This window comes from Dromiciops gliroides, chromosome 4 (genome assembly GCF_019393635.1).
Source record: "Dromiciops gliroides isolate mDroGli1 chromosome 4, mDroGli1.pri, whole genome shotgun sequence".
NCBI lineage: Eukaryota > Metazoa > Chordata > Mammalia > Microbiotheria > Microbiotheriidae > Dromiciops > Dromiciops gliroides.
The window spans coordinates 31,311,560-31,333,211 of record NC_057864.1 but is presented as its reverse complement, the minus strand read 5'-3'; the positions used below and the strand labels follow the sequence as shown (position 1 = coordinate 31,333,211).

The following is a 21,652-nucleotide window of genomic DNA, read 5'->3' as shown; positions in this document are numbered from 1 at the left end:
AAATCTGTCATATCCCTATTCTAGAAACTGTAGGGAATTTCCCCTTGGACTCTCTCTTGGCTTAGGGCCAGTTAGGTGGCACAATAGATGGAGTACTGGGCATAGTCAGGGAGACCCGAGTTCAAATTCAGCTTCAGACACTTCCTAGCTGTGAGACCCTGGATAAGTCACTTCACCCAGTTTGCCTTGGTTTCCTCAACTATAAAATGAGCTGGAGAATGGCAAACCACTCCAGCATCTCTGCCAAGAAAACCCCCAATGGGGTCACAAAGACCTCATGACTAAAACAAATGAACAAGCCTCACTCCCAGTGGGAGAGCCCCTTCACTCTGTATTGTCTGGTATATATTCTTCTATGTAAACCTTCTGACTTCTGCTTCTTTGCTAGTCACTGTGTGTGTATTGTGGAACTGCTATGAGGTGGGACAGGGGTCAAGCCTTCTCCCTGAAATGACAGTGATTAGAAGTTAGATGGAGGGGGCAGCTAGGTGGTGCAGTGGATAGAGCACCGGCCCTGGAGTCAGGAGGACCTGAGTTCAAATCCGGCCTCAGACACTTAACACTTACTAGCTGTGTGACCCTGGGCAAGTCACTTAACCCCAATTGCCTCACTAAAATAAAAAAAAAATTAAAACAATTAGAAGTTAGATGGAACTAGATCATGGCCCTTAGACTGATCCCATGTGAGGAAGGGACGTGCTTCTAGCTTGCTGCCTTCCCTCTCCACCACCCCACTCCCACCTCGGATTATGCTTGGTCCTATACAAGCTGTATCCCCTGGGAGAGCGTAAGGCCCCCCGAGGGCAGGGGCTGAGGCAGGTTCCTCCTTTGGCTCCTCAGTACCGAGTTGAGGCCTTGCCCAGACACAATGGGCAGGCTCTTAATAACCGATTGCTGAATTGAACTAAAATTCAAGTTAACAATCAAATCGAGTGGGAGGGAAACTGTGAAATATGCCCATCTCCCCCCTGTCCCTGTCCCCACTTCCACCCCTTGGAGTATCCTTTAAAGCACCAAGGACAGTCCAACTCTAATTAAAATAAATTTATTAAAACTATAGCTCAAAACACCACTGTCACAGTGTATAGAAGTCTTAGATAGGCATGTTCATATTTCTTAATGCTAGTTGTCCATACAGCTCAATACATAAAAACACGTTGGCACCTCAGGACTTCCAGAAGGCTGATACCAACCTCCTGGGGGAAGCCGGCTGCTCCTCATTCCTCATTGGCCTGACCGTCGCCAGCCCCAAGCACCACAGGCCGCCACCTTCCCCCGGCTAAGAACTTCTCAAATCATACTTTAAAACAGGTTTGTTGGGAGAAAGGGGGAAGCCTGAAACGAAACCCCTATGTCCTGGGGGAGCTAAACTGGCCGGCTCCATGCTGCTTCTAGGTCCGTGATGCGGGCCGTCAGGCCCTTCTTGTCAGGAGAGCTCGGCTAACACTTTGTTTTCTTCCTTCTAAATGGACTTTAGCAGCAAGCACAGACGAGGAAGAGGCTGATGCACTGGGGACCTTTCCTTCAGAGCAATACAAGACCGATGCATTTCATGTGCTCGGGGACAGGCTGAGAACGGGAAGATGAATCTGATTTCTTGAAGTGGAAAAATCGGAACACTGCCTCTTCTTCCATTCCTGAGTTGGCGTTTGGGGGGGTGGGGGGTTGACGCACTCAGCCACAGTGAGCAGGGGGAAGCAGGGAGGGTGGCCAGCCCTCCCTGGGAGCGGCTCAAAAGAAGCACATGATGTGGGTGGATGGAGCAGCGGTGACCACCTAAATACTTTTCAAACCTGACTCGGCGCAGCGCTGGTACTTGCGCTGAATTCAGAAGCCAGATGAAATGACCCTATTAGTCAAAGTGACAAGTGACTGTTATCTTTTCCCATGACAACCCCCCTGGAGAAAGCTTCATTCTCAAGGCCCCCTGGGGAAGAGCAGAATTACCAGGAGGGGGAAGCAGGGGGAGAGATGGATCGTGATGGTGAGCGACTGCAGAGCCGCAGATAGACACGCGGGGGAGCAGGAGGCCGGTGGCACAAGGGTGCTAGGCCTCCCCACCCGGGCCATTAGTGGAGGTGAGCGGCCCGGTGCCCTGGAGAATGATCCACCATCACGAGGCCTGAGGGGCCGGCTTGGGCGCCCCCTGGCGGCTGGCGTGAGCCTCGGCCCGCCGCTGTGCCAGCTGAGACTTAGAGGGCGGAGAAAGCCTCATGGAGCACAGGCCTTCGCTCAGGGCCTCCTGATCCTCCCCCAGCTCCTCCTCCTCGTGCTGGGAGAGCTGACGGTTCAGGGCAATGGCCTCGGCTGCAAAGAGTGTCAGGTCTTTGGTGCTGCCATTCCTGAGAAGAGAGCCAGAAAGGGGAGCAAGGCTCAGCCATCTTCCAGCGGGACCCCCGGCCCCTGTCCCTCAGCAAATGTGGGGCAGCTTCTGCACATGGATGGCATGCTGCCTCAGAGCACAGCTCAGTGTTGCGGAAGGGAGCGGCCTGGGAACTGCTTGTGAGCCACCTCAGGGTTGGGCCCCTGGAAGCCCATGCCCATCCCAGTAACCCTCCAAGCAAAATGCCCCGCCCTGGCCAGCGCCCCCACTGTGAGAGTGGAGGCTTCTGTCCTTGGATCCTGCAGTGTTTGGTGCACAGCACACACCTGAGGGAACCAGCTTCCCTAGCAGGGAACAAATGAGCGGGGTGGGCGGGAGTCTAAACGTGCGCAGCTCTAAGGGGATGGAGGCCCCTTGGGCCCACACAGACCCCTGGGGGCAGGGGTGAAAGTTTGAAGGAAGAGCCTCCCAGGGCCCCACAAATCCTCATGAGTTTGATGGAAGATCATTCAGGCCTGGAGAGCTGCTGCCCGCCGCCTCCCCACCCCCCGCTTCCCAACCACGACAGGGGGAGGGCTGTGGCCCCCAGGATCGCCCAGTAATCGTGTTTCTGTCTGGGCTTTGGGGTGAAATCCATGGTCTGTTTTCACAGGGTTTCAGCTCCTGGCTGCCTGGGGGCGCACAGTGAGTGTGCAGCTGCCAGGGGTGGGAGGCAGCCCCACAGCCAGAGGAAGAAGAAGCGCCATCTCCTGCCAGGCTGATGGGCCCTCAAGGGCACGGAGCCCCGGTACTCTGCCCCTGTGGCTCCAGCACCGGGGTCTGGGGCTGCACTGGCCCTGCCCCTTGTTACCCTGAGAAGGCAGCAGGACTCTAGGTCAGAGAGGAGAGAGAGGGATGGCCCTTGGTACCATGGGGAAGCCCCTCCCTGCCCCCGGGCCTGGGAGGCCAGCCAGCATCCATGAAGCACCTACTATGTGCTAGGCACTGTGCTAAGCACTGGATGAGGATGAGAAAAGAGCACGGCAGCTCAGGGCACTTCTTGAAGGCCCTGCCCCCTCCCCCTCCCAGGGCTCCGAGCATGGATGGGGCCCAAACTCAGCCATCCCTGGTCTCCTTACCTCTGAAGTACCTGTGGCGTGGGCAGTCCCCTCTCTGGAGCCTGCTGAAACAGAAAGGACAGAGTTTCAGGGCCTGGCTGGCACCACCGTGCCCCTGGGCACAGGGGAGAGCCCTGGCTTTGGCCCAAGGAGAGCCTCCACATCCCTGCTTTTTCTTTTTCTCTGAGAGCCTCACTTTACTCATCTGTAAAAGGAGTGAGATAACTTTCGAGGCACTCCCCTTCCTGGGGAGGGAAGTATTCTGTGAAATGGAAGTCCCACTTATCAACAGTGCCCCTGGGAGAGAGAATATCAAGAGAATCAGTGCCCCATTTAACAGATGAGGGCGCTAAGGCTCAGAAGTGTTGATCTGCTCAAGGACTCTGCTAGACTGAAACTCAGAATGACAGGATTTAAAGCAAGAAAGGACCTCAGTAATCATTGACTCCATTCCTCTCATTTTGTGGATGGAGAAACCGAGGCCCAGAAACAAAGGAACTTGTCCAAGGTCACATGGCTAGTAAGTAGGGGAAATTAGGACTCGAACTCAGGCCTCTGGCCAGCCAGCCCAAAACTCCCAGTGAACAGCTCGCCCGCTGGGGCCTTAGCCTTGATGTGAGGCAGCAGGTACCGCCCTCCCTCCCCAGGCCATACAGGTACTTACCCCCTGCACCCAGGGGTGCTGCAGGACCTGGGCAGCGCTGAGCCTCTGCTTGGCATCACGCACAAGGAGCCTGGAGATGAGGTCTTTGGCCTCCGGCGATATGTGAGCCCAGTCCTTCTCGGGAAACTCATATTTCCCCTCCTGGATACTCTCAAACAGCCTGTCCTGGGAAGAGAAGGGCCCATCACCTTCTTGATGGGACCCTCCTGACGCCCTAGATCAGCCTGAGCAGACCTTTCACTTCTCTGGGTCTCGGTTTCCCCAGGTGCCAAACAAAGAGGGAGAACCGGGCTCATCACCCCCAGCGCTGCTGTGAGGAGCCCTGAACAGGGCCTCCCTGAGAGGAGGCCTGCACCCTCTGAAATATCCTCATCTGTACCCACCTCCCCAGGGAGTGGAGAGGACCAAACGTGACAATGTATCCCAAGCTGAGGAGTCTAGAAAGGCCAGCGGTGATGGTGAGGGGCTTGTTGTCTCCCTTCGCCCCCTCAGATGGGGACCCCTTGAGGGCAGGAGCTCAGCCGGCTTTCTTTGGAGCCCCAGGGCAAGCCCAGGGTCTGGCATACAGCAGGAGCTTAATCAGGGCTGGCTGACTTTGTACCCCTCTGGCACGGTGTCCTGGGATGCCGAACACAGGGAGGCTCATCAGCAGACGCACTGGTGGGGTGGGGGTGGGGGGTGGGCCCAGTCTGGGCCTCCAAGCCTGCCCCTCTTTGGGACTGCCATGTCTGCTGGGCCTCAGCAGGGGCCCCAGGGCTTGGGCCGGGCCTCACCTGGCACACATGGCAGACCTCTCCGCGATCCCAGCCGCAGTCGGTGCCACAGTGACCCACGAAGGGCGGGTAGCCGCTGAGCATGATGTAGAGGACCACGCCGAGGCTCCAAAGGTCACAGCGCTTGTCATAGAAAGTGGCCTCCTCGGTGAACACCTCGACCACTTCTGGCGCCATGTACTCGGCCGAGCCGCACTGGAGGAGGAGAGAAGGGGGGATGTGCAGGCATGTATTAAGCCCCTCCTGCACACGGAGCCGGGGCTAGGCACAGAACACACAGAGAAGGCGCCCGACATTTTGAAAGCATGCTGCCTGTGCCGAATCTCTGGCCTGCTCACTGGTCAGCAGCCCAGGCTCTCATGGCTACAGGGGCCCCAAAAGGAATCAAGGCCATGCCAAGGTGAACTTGGCAGAAGGGAGCCTCCCCCTGGCTTCCTGGAGGATGAGCCCCCTGCTTCTGGGGCAGCTCTGCCCATTGCTGGGAAGCTCTCCATGTTGGGAGCCTCTTTGCCCTGTACCCATTGCCCCAGCCTGTGCTTCTGAGGCCACAAAGAAGTCATTAAATCCCTCATCCTCACACCCCAGCCCTGAGCCTCCTCTTCTCCAGGCTGAACAGCCCCAATCTCCCTGTGTCCTTCCCCCTCAGGACAATCCCCAACTTATTAGCATCCTTCCTGGGCCATAGCACTGAGCAGAGCTAGGCAGCAACCTCCTTCCTCAATAGTCCTGGACATGCCATCCCTAATGCAGCCTCAGATCGCACTGGTTTCTGGGGCTGAAACATCCTGTTGATTCCCTTTGAGCATGTGGGTCACTGAGATCCCTGCATCTTTTTCAGAGGAATGCTGTCTAGGCACATCCTTCCCTTCTTATCCTTGTAAACTGATTTTTTAAACCCAAGGATGTGACTTTACCTTTATCTCTCCTGAATTTCATCTTCCTGGATCCTTCCCCAGATTCTCACTTGGCGTGATCTTTTTGGACCCTGATTACATTCTCCAGTGTGAGCTACCTCTCCTGGTTCTGTGACACCTGCAACCCTAATAAGTGTGACAGAGATACCGCTCCCCAAGTCACTGTTTAAACTGCAAAACAGCACAGGGACAGATCCCAGGAGCCTTCCTTCCAAGGGGACATGGGCTCATCAAAGATTCTTAGACTAACATCTCTAATGGCATGGTCTAGAATTTCCCAAGGAATGGAAGCCAAGCTCATGGCCAGCAGTATGCAGACTCCGTCCTCTTTCTCAGTCATTCTCCAGGGTCTTTTATTTTTTAAATCTTATTGATGCCCTTCATTTTTGTGTCACCTACATTTCCCAACATATCACTTTCCCCTTCCCCTTGCAAAGAGCTAGACCGTACAACAAAGAATAAAAGTTACCACTAGTTGAACAAAACTAATGATCGATGAAGTGTAACAGTCCATGTGGTGTTTCACATGTATGGTCTCTCCCTGTGATCAAGCTGGACTGATGGCAGGGATAAAGTTGGCTTAAATTAGGAAAAGCACACACACTAATCACACCAGAAAATAAAACCATGCCAAGGCACAAGGCTCTTAACAAGGCTTCCTGTCTGCATGCCTCCTCATCCCCTAACTCCTGGGCCCTGGCCTCAGCACTCTGGCCTGTTTTGTCTGGAGTCAGCCTCATGTCACCAGCTGGTCCTCTCCAAGCCACATCACATATGCAGCCTCCCCCACCCCCACCCCTTGTTTCCTATTTTCTTAGGATATAAACTTCTAGAAGGGACTGTGCTGCTCCCCAGGGTACCATACAGGGCCCGGTACACAGTAAGTGCTTACTAAGCTCTTGAAAAGCTTCAGAAAAAGTATGACACTCCTTCAAATGCTAAAACCCTTACAAGACAGAGGAAGCAAAGGACCTTTAAAAATATAATAAAGCACCTCCCTCACATTGAAAGCTAGCATTTCATTCAATGAGGGAACATCGGAAACTTTCCCAGTAAATATGAGAGTAAGGCCAGGCTGCCCCCTTTCCCTTCTGCCATCTTAGACATTCTAGACTCAAGGAAGAAACTGGAGGCAGAAAGGCGGGTGGAGAGGCGACAACACTCCTGTCTGCTGACGATGATGCAGGAAATCGAGAAAGTCAAACAGAGACAGGGAAGAGCTTCAGGAAAGCGGCAGGACACAACCTGGACATTCCATTCAAACCAAATCCAAAATGCCTCCAGAGCCCGGCAGCCAGTCTGTACCCAGCACAGCTAGAGAACACTCTTGAAAGAAAGGAAGGGATGATGGGAGCCAGGGAAGGAGGAAGAGGCTGGAGGGAGAGCCGGCTCTCCTGAGCCACCCAGACACAGCCTGGGTTTATTTGCAGATTTCGTGCTACTCCACCCAAACTACGCTTTGTGGAACTGGACAAAAAATAACAAAAGGTAACTGGAAGAACAAAGGTGGCAAACCTCAAGGGAAAGCGAGAATGAAGGGGAACAGGGTGTGCATAGGACTTCCACTTCTACTAAGAAGCACTGGTTTGCCAAGAGGATGGGGTCCTGGTTAAAAACCCAGGGAAGTGGCTCAAGGGGCTTCTCAGATGACAAAGAATCAGAAACCAGAGTTTCGTAATGTGAGGACATAGGTGACCTGACACCACAAGTTACTTGGGGAAGATCTCTACTTCTTCCTGAGGTCAGTCAGCTAACAAGCACTTATTAAGCACCAACTGTACGCCAGGCACTGGGTTAAGTGCTTTGGATTCCAAAAAAGGCCAAGACAGACACTGGCCTCCAGAAGCATCCCTTTCAAATGGAAAATCTATAAACAGACCCAACGGCGGGCAGCTAGGTGGCACAGTGGATAGAGCACCAGCCCTGGAGTCAGGAGGACCTGAGTTCAAATCCGGCCTCAGACACTTAACACTTACTAGCTGTGTGACCCTAGGCAAGTCACTTAATCCCAATTGCCTCACTAAAACAAAACAACAGACCCAACGGGTTGCTCCTAGGAGAAGCTGCCTCTGCATAAACCAAAGGTTCTGTTTAAGTGGGGAATCCTTGTATTTGGACCGCATCCCAACTAAAGAGAGGCTCGGGGCACCCCAGGAACGCCAATTCTCTATTAGAATGCCAAGCAGTTGTCAGTGGTTTTTTTAATTGATCCAACCTGTGTCCCAAGCATTTAGTTATTCTATTTGTTAGGGTCTGAAACTAGAAGGAACCTTAGAAAACCTCTGGGGGAGCTCTTTGGCCCCATTTTCAAGGCAGCCCCCCATAATCAGTGCCCATCTACCCCAAGACACACTTGATCTCACAGTTGTCTTAATGAAGCTGCTCATGGGGAACGCTCCCAATGAAATGAAATCTCCCAATCTGATGAGAGATGGGGAGGATAAAAAAGGATTTTTGTTTGGGGCAATGAAGAGTTCCTGGCTGCAAGAAGGTAATCTGGAGTCTGAGAAGCCAGCAATGCTTCCTTATAATGACACACAAATGGGTGCCTTGCATCTTTAAATATGTTTAAAAAAAGGACATGCAGGAAAATCACTAATGAAGCTTGTAAATCTCTTAAAAGAACCTTAACAAGAAACGGATCTCAAGTGTGTTCAAGAGAAATAGCAGAACGTCTGGGCTCCCAGAGGCCCCATCTATGCCTCGAATGTGTCTGAGAGGAAGAAAACAACAAGACTTCTCATCCAGCCCCGCAGGAGTTGAAGAATCCTCCAAAGAGGGGGAGGGCACTCTGGGGTGGGGGGGGGGGGCGCCTCATGAAACCACTGACCTTAAATTGGTCACCTCAAGGTCACCCTGGGTCCATAATCTGATCCCATCCCTTCACACAAACCCCGCCCCCTCCCAATTTCCCTATTTCCACCATCTTCCTAGGTCTCTCCCTCACCCCCCATCCATAGCCACTGAGCTGGTAGAAGTGAAGCACCAGAGTACACAGAACACTGGGGCCTGGTGTCAGGAAGCCCCGAGTTCAAATCCCACCTCAGACACTGACTGCAGCCTCAGTTTCCTCAGCTGTAAAGTGGGAAGAATAATAATAGCAGCCACCTCCCAGGGTTGTTGTCAGGCCCAGATGAGATATCTGCACAGTGCCTGGCACATACAGTAGGTGCTTCATAATCGCTTGTTCCCTTTACTTTCCCCTCCCCTCCACTTGTGTGGTCCCCCTCTAGTTCAGACCCTCCTTGGCCCTGTGTTTCACCCTCTTCCACACCAACCTCCCCCACCTGAGCTCCTGCCACCTTCCCATTACGTCCAAGATAAAACAAAGGCCTCTGCTGGGCCTCCCCAGCCCGGCCTCCACCTGCCTTTCCAGCCTTGGCAGCCGTGACTCTCCTTCCTTCTCTGCAGACTTCTCGGGGCTCCTCCTGGGGGCCTTCACTTCTGAGGGCACTGACTGAGCCCCATCGCTGGGATGTCCTCCCTCCTCGCTTCCCCGGGCAGGGTCCTCCCCTCCTCCCTGCTCACACGCCATCTCCTCTAAGTGGCCTCATCTGGTTTCCCTCCCGGCCTTCCTTCCGAAAGTCCTTGCTCTGTGCTCATCTCGGCAGGGTGGCTCCAAAGTCTGGGGGTCTCTGAAGGCCTTTGGGGGATGCACATGTCCCGCCCCCCCCCACCAAGTCTTTCATGAGGACAGCAAGTTTCCTTTTTTCCGTTTGCACCCCCAGCGACCAGCACGGTGCCCGAATCACAGGGGTCCTTTAAAACGCTCCAACTGCTCTACACACACTTAGCCCTGCAGCCCTGGTGGCTGTGGCGGGGGAGGGCACAGGGAGACAGGACCAGGACACTCACCGGTGTGGTCAGCTCTGGCGTGGTGATGGGGGTACAGGAGTTGTTCAGCTTCACCCCACTTCCCAAGTCAAAGTCACAGATCTTCACTGGGGACACCTGGAATGGACCGAGAGCACGGGTTACGGGGGGCAGTGGTCATAGCAAACACTGACTCAGTGTGGCCTTCCTCGAGGTGGAGAGAGCCTGCTGCTCGGCACAGTGCCTGCCCTCAGGGAGCTGACCAACGAGAGTCAGCCTCGCCACAGGCAGCGTAGGGCTGCCCTGACCCGCACTGAGACATTCTCAGCTCCCTGGGCCCCTTCCTCAGAGAGGTCTTGCTACCCCCCCCCCCATGGGCTGGCTTCCTCAGCTGGCCAGTCCCATCATTTCCTAGTGGGGAGGCTCTGGCCCTGCCCAGACCTCTTCCTACAGCTAACTGTGCCCAGGAACCCAGAGCCACAAGAGAGTCGTGGTGGGAGGCATGTGCCCGAGGTAGAAGAGCTAGCTATGATCCCATGCTGGCTTCCTCTGTGCCCCCAAACTCAGCAGTGTCACCTTCTCCCAGAAAAGCCCCACCCCTCCTGGTCACTAAGGCCAATCCCACCGCGTCCTTGGCCCCATCCCCTCTTCTCTCTCCCAGGGCCAGGACCCAGAAGCTACCACCTCCCCTACTCTGGGGTCCCTGGCCCCTTTTTCATCCATCCACCAACACGCACAGGTTTGCTGCACCCTAGAAAGCCTTCCAAGAGCCTTCCCACTGACCGCTGCTCATCCTCTCCTCTCCTCCCTCTCTGGGCCAGACTACTGGCAGAAGGTGCCCGAATGCGGCACCTCCAGCTCCTGGCTGTGCCTTCATCCCCTGCCAGCAGACTTTCATAGCTACTTTCATAGACTGGACACACCCTAACCACTGCCTCCTCACAGCCCAGCTCTCTGGACACTACTCATTCGCTTTGCATCGGAACAAAGAGTCACAGTATATGACGGATGAAGGGACCATCTGGCCCAACCCATGCACCAAAGGAATCCCCTCACCCAAGACACACTGGACCAGTAGTCCAAGAAGGGAGAGCCCCTTGCACGGGGGGTGGGGGGGGGACATCGGCTATAGAGCTATCACAACCCTCGCCCAAGGAAGCAAAAGTGACCCCGTAGGCATCCCTCAGATTTGTGGGACAGCAGCCAGAACGTGACATGACTCTGGGAAGGTCAACCTCATTTAAAGAAAACATAAGAGCCAGATTTTACAAACATACTCGTGTGGAGAAACCTGAGAGGGCAAAGCCTGGCAGAGAAGCTGGAGGCAGAAAGACAATGGAAGGAAAATCAGAAGCAAGACTTTGGGGGCAGATCCCTGGCTCCGCCCAAAGGCTGGAGGCAGAGCCAGCGGGACAAGCGGGAGCCTCTTGGCACAAGAGCTTATAAAATGTCCTGCCTTCCCTCAATCATTTCAGTTCTCAAAAGTTGGAAGGGAACCGTTGTCTGAAGCGGAGCCTGACCACAGGAAGGAAGCAGCTCCTGAAGGGGAGAGGATGGGACGCCTCGGGAGGGAAAGGAAATCCAAGCAGTGTCACCCGTCCCCTCCTCCATCCGGGGTTCAGAGGAAGGAGAGGCAGGATCCCATAACTAAGAATGAAATTCAAGCACGCAATGCTGATGACAAAGTGTGACAATTCTGAGAAGGAAGACGGAAGGAAGTGAGTGTCAATGTGCACTGACCTCACCACTGACTTCACAAAGCCTCACGGGGGAAGAGTGATTGCATCAGTCAAAAAGCAGGACCCCCATGGCAGGCGGAAAACAGGCTGGGTCTGGAGGTGGAGGGCCAGGGTTCAAATCCTGCCTTGGCTATTTTGGACAAGTCACTCTTCTCTGGCCTCGGAGGGCCCTTCCGGGTCTGGATTTAGCCATTACAGATGACGAAACAGGAGCCCTTTATGAATGCATCCTCCCAGGATGTACTTAGAGACATAAACATAACCACCAAAGAGTCAGAACTCTTTCAGAGGGCCGGGGTCGGAACATTCCTCTTTCCTCTGTTAAGAAACCGCAGAGTCTAAGTGCGAAGTGGGTCTTGTTCTGCTGGTCCCCATCACTAGACTGTAGGGCTCAGCTCAATGAGAGCTTGATTTGGTTTTTCAGGGAAGGTTGGATGGGAGGAAGGTTGATGGAGAAGTCATTCAAGTCAAAATAAACCCACCAAAGCTTTTTTTTTTTTTTTTAGTGAGGCAATTGGGGTTAAGTGACTTGCCCAGGGTCACACAGCTAGTAAGTGTTAAGTGTCTGAGGCCGGATTTGAACTCAGGTACTCCTGACTCCAGGGCCGGTGCTCTATCCACTGCGCCACCTAGCTGCCCCACCACAAAAGCTTTTAAAAACAAAGCCCCACAAAGACGACAAGTGCTAAGGTAGGTAAGGGAGGTTAAAGACGGCGGGGAGCCACAGGTCCACAGGAAGGCTCAGGACTATGAGAAGCCATCTGGAAAGCCTGGAGGGAGTCAGGAGATCCAGAGGGAGGCTGGACAGGGAGGCAGGAGGCCTGGGTTCTAATCCCACCTCAGGCATTTATCAGCTTGGTGATCCTGTGCAAAGCACTCGCCTCCTAAAATGAAGGTGAGTCCTCAAAATGCCTGCTTCCGAGGAGGGTTGGGAGGAAGGCACATGGAAAACCCGACAGTGCTATCTCAGACCTATTACTGCTCCACTAGAGAGCAGAGAAAGATTTAAGAAAGGCTTAGAGCACGGCTCAAAGGGCAGCTGGGGGGAGCCCAGCCTGAGAGCTGGGAAAGGTCCCCATTTACAGAGTAGCTAAGTACAGCCACAGAGGGCCCAGGCCCAAGATCTCATGGGTAATGGAACAAAGAATGGAGAGAAGAGAAACCACTCGATTCTCATTCTGTCTCTTTTCTTTGCCATGGAGATTTAAGCCTAGTGGGGACTTTCTTTATTTTGGAGGCAACTGGGGTTAAGTGACCTGCCCAGGGTCACACAGCGAGTAAGTGTCTGAGGCCAGATTTGAACTCAGAGCAGAAAGGTCAAAACAAAACCAAGATAAGTAAAGATAATGAGAGCACTTAGCAGCCCTTGAGCTGTCCAAGTTACAAGGCCCAGATAACTACGTTGGAGAGCTGAAAGAACTGGTGGATGGGAGGACTGAGCCACTGCCAGTGATCTCTGAAAGTTGTTCCCTAATAAGCAAGTGAGTAAAGGGTACGAATGAACAATTCTCAAAAGAAGAGCAAGCTACCAACAAGCATATGCCATAATGCTTGAATGAGAGAAATACAAACCAAAACAATTCTGAAGTTTTTTTCTTTTTTGGGGGGAGGGCGGGGCAATGAGGGTTAAGTGACTTGCCCAGGGTCACACAGCTAATAAGTGTCAAGTGTCTGAGGCCGGATTTGAACCCAGGTCCTCCTGACTCCAGGGCCGGTGCTCTATCCACTGCGCCACCTAGCTGCCCCCTCAATTCTGAAGCTTCACCTCAAACTCTGTGACGACAAAGATGAGAATAGACCGTGGGGCTGGGGTGGGAAAACAAGCACACAGGTGCATCGTTGGTGGAGCTACAAATCACTGCCGCAATCTGGAATCACACAAAGAAAGTGACTCTCTGACTCAGAGTTCACATGTCCCCCCCCAGGAGGTCATTGATAAGAAGAAAGTCCCCCGATGCACCAAAATATTTAAAGGAGCACTTTCTGTGATAGCAAAGACCAGGAAACAAAGTGGAAATGTGCAACAGGAAGGCACGGAATCTTCGTCTCACTAGGCTGAGAGAGACAACGAGTGTGAGGAATAAGGGGAAGCCTAGAAAAAAGGGGCACGATTTGAAGGAACGTGAAGGAACATACGAAGCAGGGCCAGGAAGACGAGCCACTCAATGGTGACAACTGTGGAAATGGGAAGAAACCAAGCGTGAAGGTAGCAAGTGACATCATCGCACCTGGCCTCAAGGAAGAGACAGAAAAGATTCCCTCCCCGACCCTTCATGGGGGTGGAGGCCCATGGACAGGAGGGGCACTGCTCCTGCTGCAGACTTGTGGGATGGATTCAGTGGTTTTGTCATGAGGCACAGATCTCTGGGAGGGAGGTGCAAGGATTTGGGGAGAAATCCTGGTGATGTAAAAAAGATCAACGGTTGATGATTTTCTTCAAAAGAGATCACTGCAGGCTAGAACGCTAGGCCAAACTGAATCAGCTGCAACTTAACAAGAGATAAACACAGCATTTTACACATGGGTTCAAAAGCCTGACTTCCCGAATACAAGCGAGGAGAGGCATGTCTCAAACAGTCTGGGGATTGGGGGGAATCACAAGCTCTGTGGCAGTCCAAAACACAAACGTGACCTTCGGCCTAGCTGCTGGAAGAGACAAGGCAGGAGGAGAGAGGCCTGCCCTCCTCTGTGCTGGTCTGACCACCTCTGGGGGGCCAGGCTCAGCTCGGGGACTCAGTCACCAAAGGCCAGGGATGAGGTGGAGCATCCCTGGGAGGGCAGCCGGGAGACCAGGCCCCGGGAGGACCAGCGGAAGGAAGCAGGGCCATGTGGCCTGGAGAGAAGAAGCTTCAGAGGTTCAGGAGATGGCTCTTCAACTCTCCGAGGCAGGAAGCCACACGGGAGAGGCCCCAAAGGGCAAAAGGAGGAGTCATCAGCGACTATTACAAGGATGCAGATTTCAGTTCAAAACATGAGAAATCTCCCTTCCTGCCCAGCAAGAAGCAGGGTGGCATGACAGGAGCCCTGGGCCTGAGGTCAGAGGGCGGGAGCTAGAACGAGGGCTCTGCTTCTTACCCCTGCTCCAGGCCTCAGTTTCTCCCCCTATAAAATGAGGGGCTTGGCCCAGGTGATCTCCAGGTTCATTCACTTCTAGCTCTAAAGCTCTGCTCTTGTGAGCAGCTATCAGGGCCCTGGACTGGATATTTATTCTCCTGGTTAATGACATAAAACTAGAATGAGCTGCCTCGGAAAGTGGCGAGTCCCCCATCCCAGGGGTCTTCAAGCAGAAGCCGAGTCACCACTTGAGGACAGGAGCCGTCCGGCTGACCACGGATGGACTAGGCCTCGGAGTTCCAACCCGGTTCTGCAACTCGACGGTTCTGAGCCAGCTTCTGAATTACAGGCGCAAACTGAAAGCAGCTCTTAGCCCTCTTGTCATCCTTTCCTGCAGTCACTGGACGGCGCTGTTAGGTTTGCAAAGCACTGCTTTTCAACCCCGGGAAGGAGATCATTCAGTACTATTGCCCCCATCTCACATATGAAGAGACTGAAGTTAAGTGCCTAGCCAACGGCCACCGAGCCAGTGCTAGACTGGCTGGAGCCTGGGCCTTCTGGAGTAGGTGCAGGTCCTTTCTACTACTCCACAATGTCCCAGATTGATAGTGTGCACCATAAGCACGCAAGGAAATGCTTCATGCCAAACTCAGACTTGCTTTCTGGAAGGAGTCTGGGAAGGGGTTCAGAGCTGGGCCCCCCGGAAGGCCTTTCTTTGCGCAGATCAGGCATATTTTAAAAACTGAACACACTACCAAGCTTGCCTTGCCACCACTGAGAATGAGCAAAGGAGCCTGGGGACATGCACATTCGGGAATACTGAGAGAGGAACTCTCTGGGGTCCAGCCACACAAGCTGCTCCAGGCTGGAGCCCTCCCTGAGACTTGGGGCCAGTGGCAGGCTCCCCCCACCCCAGCATCAGGGCCCGAAGTACCTCTGAGGGAGATTCACACAGGATGTTCTCTGGCTTCAGATCCCGGTGAGCGATGCCTGAAATGAGGGGTGGGAAAGAAATGGTTAAAACACATACAATTATTAGACATTCCACACGCAATTAATTTTTTTCAAATGCTGCTGCTCGCAGATTAATTCCCAATTATGGTACATTAAAAAATTAACGAGCTGCAGGAGACAGAAGTAAGCAGAGCCATAGGGAGGGCCCCCCTGACTGGGGAGCCTGCGGAAGCCAGGCCGAGACAGCCAACTGACTTCAAGCCATCCGGCTTTGAGCGCTGCCGTGAGGGAGGACAAACTGAGGGCAGTCGAGAGCCCAGCAGCCCAGAGTGTTCCAGACAGCAATGCAGGAATAATTAGGTCCTCATTTAGGAGCGTCTCAGGGGCATCAGCATTGCTTCACCTCATTTCTTGTGTGACCACAACAAAAGCTTTCCGCCACAAGGATGCCCTGAATTTCCAGTGGACCAAGTGTTAACAAGTCTCCTAATGCTTGCCTAATTCCCCTCCCCTCCTCTGGCTGCAGAACAAACTGACTGTTGCAGGGGTTAGGGCATCCCAGGGATGATCTGATTTGTCCTTGGAGAGCACTGCAAGGGGACAGGACCAAGACCCTCTCTTCCCTGTGGGAGCCTACCAATGTGTGACCAGCGGTAGGCCATTATTAACCGCGGTCCTTGTCGGCAGAACACCCCTCCAGCTACCAGGTTGCCCTTAGGCACCCTGGGAAGCTGGTGGGACTAGACTCACTCAGGCCACAAGGTCATACTCTTCCTCCCAGCTCGGGGCAGAAAGAGCAGGTGAGCTCTACATCTCCCCATCTGAGAGCCAAAAAGAATCCTAGAATTGGGTTGAGCCAGGGCTTGAGGGCCTGAGATCCAGGCCTGGCCAGCTTGCCATCCCCATCGTGGAAGTCAACTGGAAAGACGGGATTTCCTTTCACAGACATTCCTACAGGCTCAGCTCCGGGGACCAGAACTTTTCAGAAATCTGTCTCTTCCAAAGTGTGCCCCCCACCCCGCTCAGTCCGCTTGTTACTGCTCCACACCAGCTGAAGCTTTGTAGAGCTGACTCACTTCATCCCAGCCACCTAATTGAATGAAAACCCGCAGCAACCGGGTTCCAATTTGCCCAAATGGAGCTGGACAACCACTGGGAAAGTACTTTCCCATTACAGCTAATGCTTCTAAAGGTGGCCGGGGGTGCCCCTCGCCTCCCACTGCCCAGGGCCGGGCAACAGGCCAGGGAGTCCTGACCCGGAGTCGCCGAGAACCACCGGACACCAGCCGATTTCCCCGAGGCCCTGCTGCGGCCTGGCTGGTATTTTAAAAGTACAGACCTTGTTTCCAGGCTGACCATTGAGGCCCTATCCATCTCGGCAGAGTAAAGTGATTTATCAAGCTACCAGGTTCAGTTGGCAATCGTTTTTCAGCCACTTCAAGGATCGTGTGATGGAGCAGGCCGACAGCGGGGAACGAGAATTCCTGAGACGGCAGCAGCTCCCCAGTCCCGCCCCCGCGGCCCCCAGCACACACCTGGAAGCTGGCCAGAGCCCAGCCCCCACTCCGCGCGGGGGCTCTCAAGGAGGCGTGACCCACTTTTGCAATCGACAGCGGCAGGTGGGGAGACGTTGTAAATCTCTGTCAGGCAGGTGTTACCTGCACGTATCCCAGCCTTCAGATGCGGCACCTCTGCCATTCATCACATATGCCACGCATCAGACACCCGCACTCCCTGGAATTCTCCTCCCAGGTACGAATCCTAACCCCAACCACACTGTCTGAGGGAGGAGGCCGAGGACAAACAAGCGGAGGGGGGAAGGTACAGAGTCTGGAAGCATGACTGTGTGTGCACATGGGTGATGTGTCACACGGCAGACCGTGGTCTGATGGGGGGCACACGCTGCAGTGTTTGCTGGCTGAGCGGCCTCTACACCGCTCTCAGACACTTAGGCATTACTTTACACAACGGTGTTTCCATATCTATCACTGTTGTCATCATTATTACAGGTACTTTCCCTCCTGGCTCCTATTATTCCAAGGAGCCAGGTGGTACAATGGATAGAGCACTGGGCCTGGAGTGCAAATCCCATCTCAGACACTTCCTAGCTGGGTCACCTTGGACGAGTCACTTAACTTCTGTTTGTCTCAGTTTCCTCAACTGTGCAATGGGGATACCATTACCTCACAGGGTGATCACAAATGAGATCATCTCTGTAAAGCTCTTAGGATGGTGCCCGGCACACAGTAGGCACTACATAAATGCTTGTTTCTTTCCCCTACTTGACTACAAGTTCTGTGAGAACAGGACCATAACAGACTCTTTGTTACAGCCACACCTACACCTACCCCCAGGGCCTGGCAAAGGAGGCTACCCTCAGCGAGGGCCCAACATTTGTGGAACTGAACAACTTCAGAATCCTCCCAGCTAACTCACTGAAGTAAAAACTTCTACCTTGATTGAGCCCAGGAGATGAGAAAAATTTTTGAGGTTCAGTGTGTGTGACAGGCAAACACAGATCTGGAAAAGGCAACACAATCCCCCAAAGCCTTCATCGGCTCTCGCACAATTGTTGTTGTTTGTCCTTTGCTCACAAAGAGGACTGTGACATCGGGAGGCGATATCATGACTTGCAGTGAACTGGATTTAAGTGAGGGAGGGCTGAGCAAGGTTGCCACCCTCACCCTCTCCTCCAAAGCCTCTGGGTCCAGTAGCAGGTCATATATCAGGACAACTGGAGATGGCCCCAGATGTTTGAGGCAATCAGGGTTATGTGACTTGCCCAGGGTCATGCAGCTAGTAAGTGTCGAGTATCTGAAGCTGCATTTGAACTCGGGTCCTCCTGACTCCACTGTGCCACCCAGCTGCCCCAATTAGTTTCAGGAAAAGGCATAGACTAGAAGATTTCACCTCCCATGGATGTTCATCTGAGCATGCACCACCCCCTGCTCACACACCCCTCTATCGTGCATTCTTCTCCCTGCAAGGCTGGAAGCTCCTTCAGAACAGGCGGCCTGTGTTATCACTCATTCTATCTCACCCAAAGGAGGTGCCTTCACAGAGGTCAGAGGGGGGGGCAGGAGGAACTCTTAGATGAGGCATCGAGGATGCCCCAGACAGAGCTCTGTCCCCAGCTCTGCCTCTGCTGTCTGGTGACCTTGGCCAAGTCAATGAACTCTTCTACACCTCAGCGTCTTCGAAGATAACGCTTACACTACATCTTCAGCTTGAGAATGGCCATGGACAACACCCTTTGTTGACCCCAAAGTTTATAAAGGGAGTGGAAGCCATGTTAAAAATATAAGTCTCTTGAATGAAAACTATCTACCCACAAACGTAAATGAGAAGTCTACTACTGCTCCCTGCCTACGACGTCTGTAGGCCGGATGCAAAAGATAATTAGATCCACAACACACAGGCCCAGACTAGCTCACCAGTGTTTGACTTGGCACGCTTCAGAACGAACGTGTGCACCAGGAAAAATAGACCTCAGCCTGGGCCCCTCTAGACAGATACTTGTACGCTTGTGTAGACACACACCCATTTCTGAGGGGTCCTGGCACTCCCAGTGCAGTGGGATTGCTGCATTGAGCCCGCCAGGGGTAGGGCCCACAACAAGAGTCCAAGATAGCCCGGGCCCAGAGCCCCAGCTGTGCCAATTCTCCTGGCTAGGTCACTTTTTATGACTGGACTGCTAACAGTAAGCAGGGGACCTCATTGACGGAGGGCTTTGGGAAGGGGTACCGGCTGCTTGCTGGGTCATGGAGTAGGAATGATGTATCTTATGACAACTGACAAGGCTGCCCTCCATTTGACCAGCAAGGGTCATAGTCTCCCAGTTAGGGGCACAGTCCACAGAGTTCCGCTGAAAAAGAGAAAGAGGAGACTTTGGGGTCCCCAAGCTCCAGAACATCCATCAAACCCCAAACATTTGCCGAGCAGTCAGGCCTTTGAGCCTTTGAAGAGCCTCGAGCAAGGCGAGCTTTCAGGGAAGTGAACCCAGTGGCCCAGGTCACTCACCCTTCGTATGCAAGAAGTCCAGCGCAGAGGCAACATCCCGGACCACACGGCTGGCTTCCCGCTCATTGAAATGCTTTCGTTTCTGGATGTGGGTCAAAATAGAACCTTCGGCGAGAGGACAGAGGGGATGGAGAAAGGGGGTCTGTTAGACACAAGGTGGTCAGACAGTATGGTGACCAGACACCACGGGCTGCTGGGGAGTTAGGAGGGCGCTGATGCTCTCGGTGACACCGAACCATCCCCAACGTCTGGTTCGAGAAGAATATGGCAGAAAGTTCTGTAATAAGAGCTTAGCGTTTCTAGAAGGCTTCAAGGTTTGCTAAGCGCTGAACTCTATTTGATTTTTATCCTTACAACAACCCTGGGAGGTAAGTGCTATTATTCCCTCCGCTTTACAGATGGGGAAACTGAGGCAGGCAGCAATTAACTGACATGCCCAGGGTGATACAGGTAGTGACTGACAAGGTTTGAGCCTGGGTCTGGTGGTCTCCAAGTCCTGTGCTCTACGTCCTGAGCCATGTGCAAGCCAGGAGCCCCCTGCAGGGGCTACCTCCTGTCCACAGGGGGCCTCTCTTCAGAAGAATTGTAGCTCCCGACTACAGAGGCAAACACACATTGTCTGTCGCACCTTTTCCCCCCTCAGGATTCCCCACTCTGTGGGGAAAGCTAAAAGGATTTGGGAGGGAAGACAAAATGGGAAAAACCCATGTTTACCCCCCCCATGTACTCCCTCCTGGGTCAATATCGTGTGTTCCGAATCATGTCTTTCACCAGCGGAGGCAGGCTGCCCTGCCCTGCCTCCCACATTGGGCACAGAATGTGCCCGGGAATGGGCACATGGCCCAAGCACCTGGGTTGAGTGTGGGAGGGCTTTAGCCTGGTGGTCCTGCACAGTCTCTGGCTGAGGCTGCCTGGTTCCCTCAGATACACAGAATTCCAGCAAGAGTTAGGGGCTGAGCAGCCTTGGAAACATCTGAGCACCCCCCCCACTAGGGTGGGTAGTTCCCGCTCTGGACAGACAGCACACCACTGGCACATCAAGCTGAGCCCTTCACCGTACAGACATCTCTCGTTTCCCCAAATAAACCCGTGGCCTCCAGGGCTCTCCTGGTCCAGGCTGCCTTCCTCTGGACCTGCTGGGATCCACTCTCCCTGGCTCTGGCCTCACCAATCAAATCACCCTGCAAATGCCACTAAGAACCCCAGCTCCACCTCCAAGTAGGGGGCACACCTCCTGGAGGGAGGAGGGGGAGGCAGCTATATCTCTGCCCTGATGGATCGATGGAGCTGGTCTGGGCTCCATCCCATGTTTGCCCTGCCAGTCGCCTAGACAAAGAGGCTGCTCCCTTTGGGAGGGGTGGCTGTGAGCTGCCCAAGGGGCAGCCAGAGGCCAGAGGCCAACTTTCAGTTCTCTGGTCTATGTCAGCGATGACAGCGGCTAGTCACTCCCCCTCTTAGGGCCTGTTCCCTCCTGGATACTCCCTAAGAAGCCCTGCAGCTCTCACACCCTATGCTCCGTGAAGCATTCGGTCAATGACCCTGTGGTAGTCAGCTCAGCTGGCGCAGACCGAAGGCCGATGAAGCCAAGAGGGGATGCCCGATCCCCGGCAATGCCAACACACTTCAGAGAGAAAAGGTTGCCCCTGGGCTGGCTGTAGCCCACCTCACCTCTCCTCAGCCTCACTCAGGTGCATCCCAATGGGCTTGGAGTAAGGAGGGGCGGAACGGAACATGGGGAGAGGAAGCGAGCAGCTGGCTCCCTCAGCAGTGGTGCCAGGACAGATGGTGGGCCAAAGGGCCAGCTTCCTCCCAGCAGCTGGCACGCTGCTGGTCCCAGTCAACCTTGGCTCCAAGCCCTAAGCAACAAGGCTCTTCCCTCTTCCAGTGAATGTTTCTGGCATAACCGATGCATTCAAAAACTCCCAGCCCATAATTAATTTTGTTAAGTGGTGAATCTGTCAAAGCAGGGGATTGGCAAATTGATGACTAAATTTATCTATATGAGATTCCCATTATAATGAAAAGGCGCGTATAGAATGCCAAACGGCGGCCTTTTAAGCTGCACAAATGTTAATTATCCCCTTCCCCCAGCCTCCCTTCTCCCAAATCAAGGGCAGTTCTAAAGTCCTTCATCCTTTTCATTCCAGAATCCGGCTCGGGGCCTCTGGGAGTCGCGACGGATCATCGCTGCCCATGGCAGCAGCAGTAGCTACAGTAAGTACCTCCTTGCAGTTTCTCGAAGACCAGGTAAAATCTCGCATCGTCTTCAAAAAATTCGATCAGCTCCAAAATGTTCCTAAA

The 21,652-nt window shown here is 53.7% G+C and overlaps 1 protein-coding gene across 5 annotated transcripts in view; it reads right to left on the bottom strand.

The window, feature by feature from the left end:
• Positions 1-1,031: 1,031 nt before the first annotated feature.
• Positions 1,032-21,652, bottom strand: part of MKNK1 (MAPK interacting serine/threonine kinase 1) — a 43,351-nt gene continuing 22,730 nt past the window's right edge. For 4 of the 5 annotated variants that reach the window (XM_043963748.1, XM_043963752.1, XM_043963750.1 and 1 more), the window contains 8 exons: positions 21,574-21,647; positions 19,352-19,456; positions 15,312-15,367; positions 9,627-9,722; positions 4,858-5,052; positions 4,085-4,249; positions 3,442-3,485; positions 1,032-2,342 (listed from right to left, as the gene is read on the bottom strand). In XM_043963748.1, the coding sequence (XP_043819683.1) occupies positions 2,114-2,342; positions 3,442-3,485; positions 4,085-4,249; positions 4,858-5,052; positions 9,627-9,722; positions 15,312-15,367; positions 19,352-19,456; positions 21,574-21,647 (964 nt within the window). In that variant the 3' untranslated portion in view covers positions 1,032-2,113. The remainder of the gene's footprint in view (positions 2,343-3,441; positions 3,486-4,084; positions 4,250-4,857; positions 5,053-9,626; positions 9,723-15,311; positions 15,368-19,351; positions 19,457-21,573; positions 21,648-21,652) is intronic. The other variant, XM_043963751.1, reaches the window with a different exon arrangement.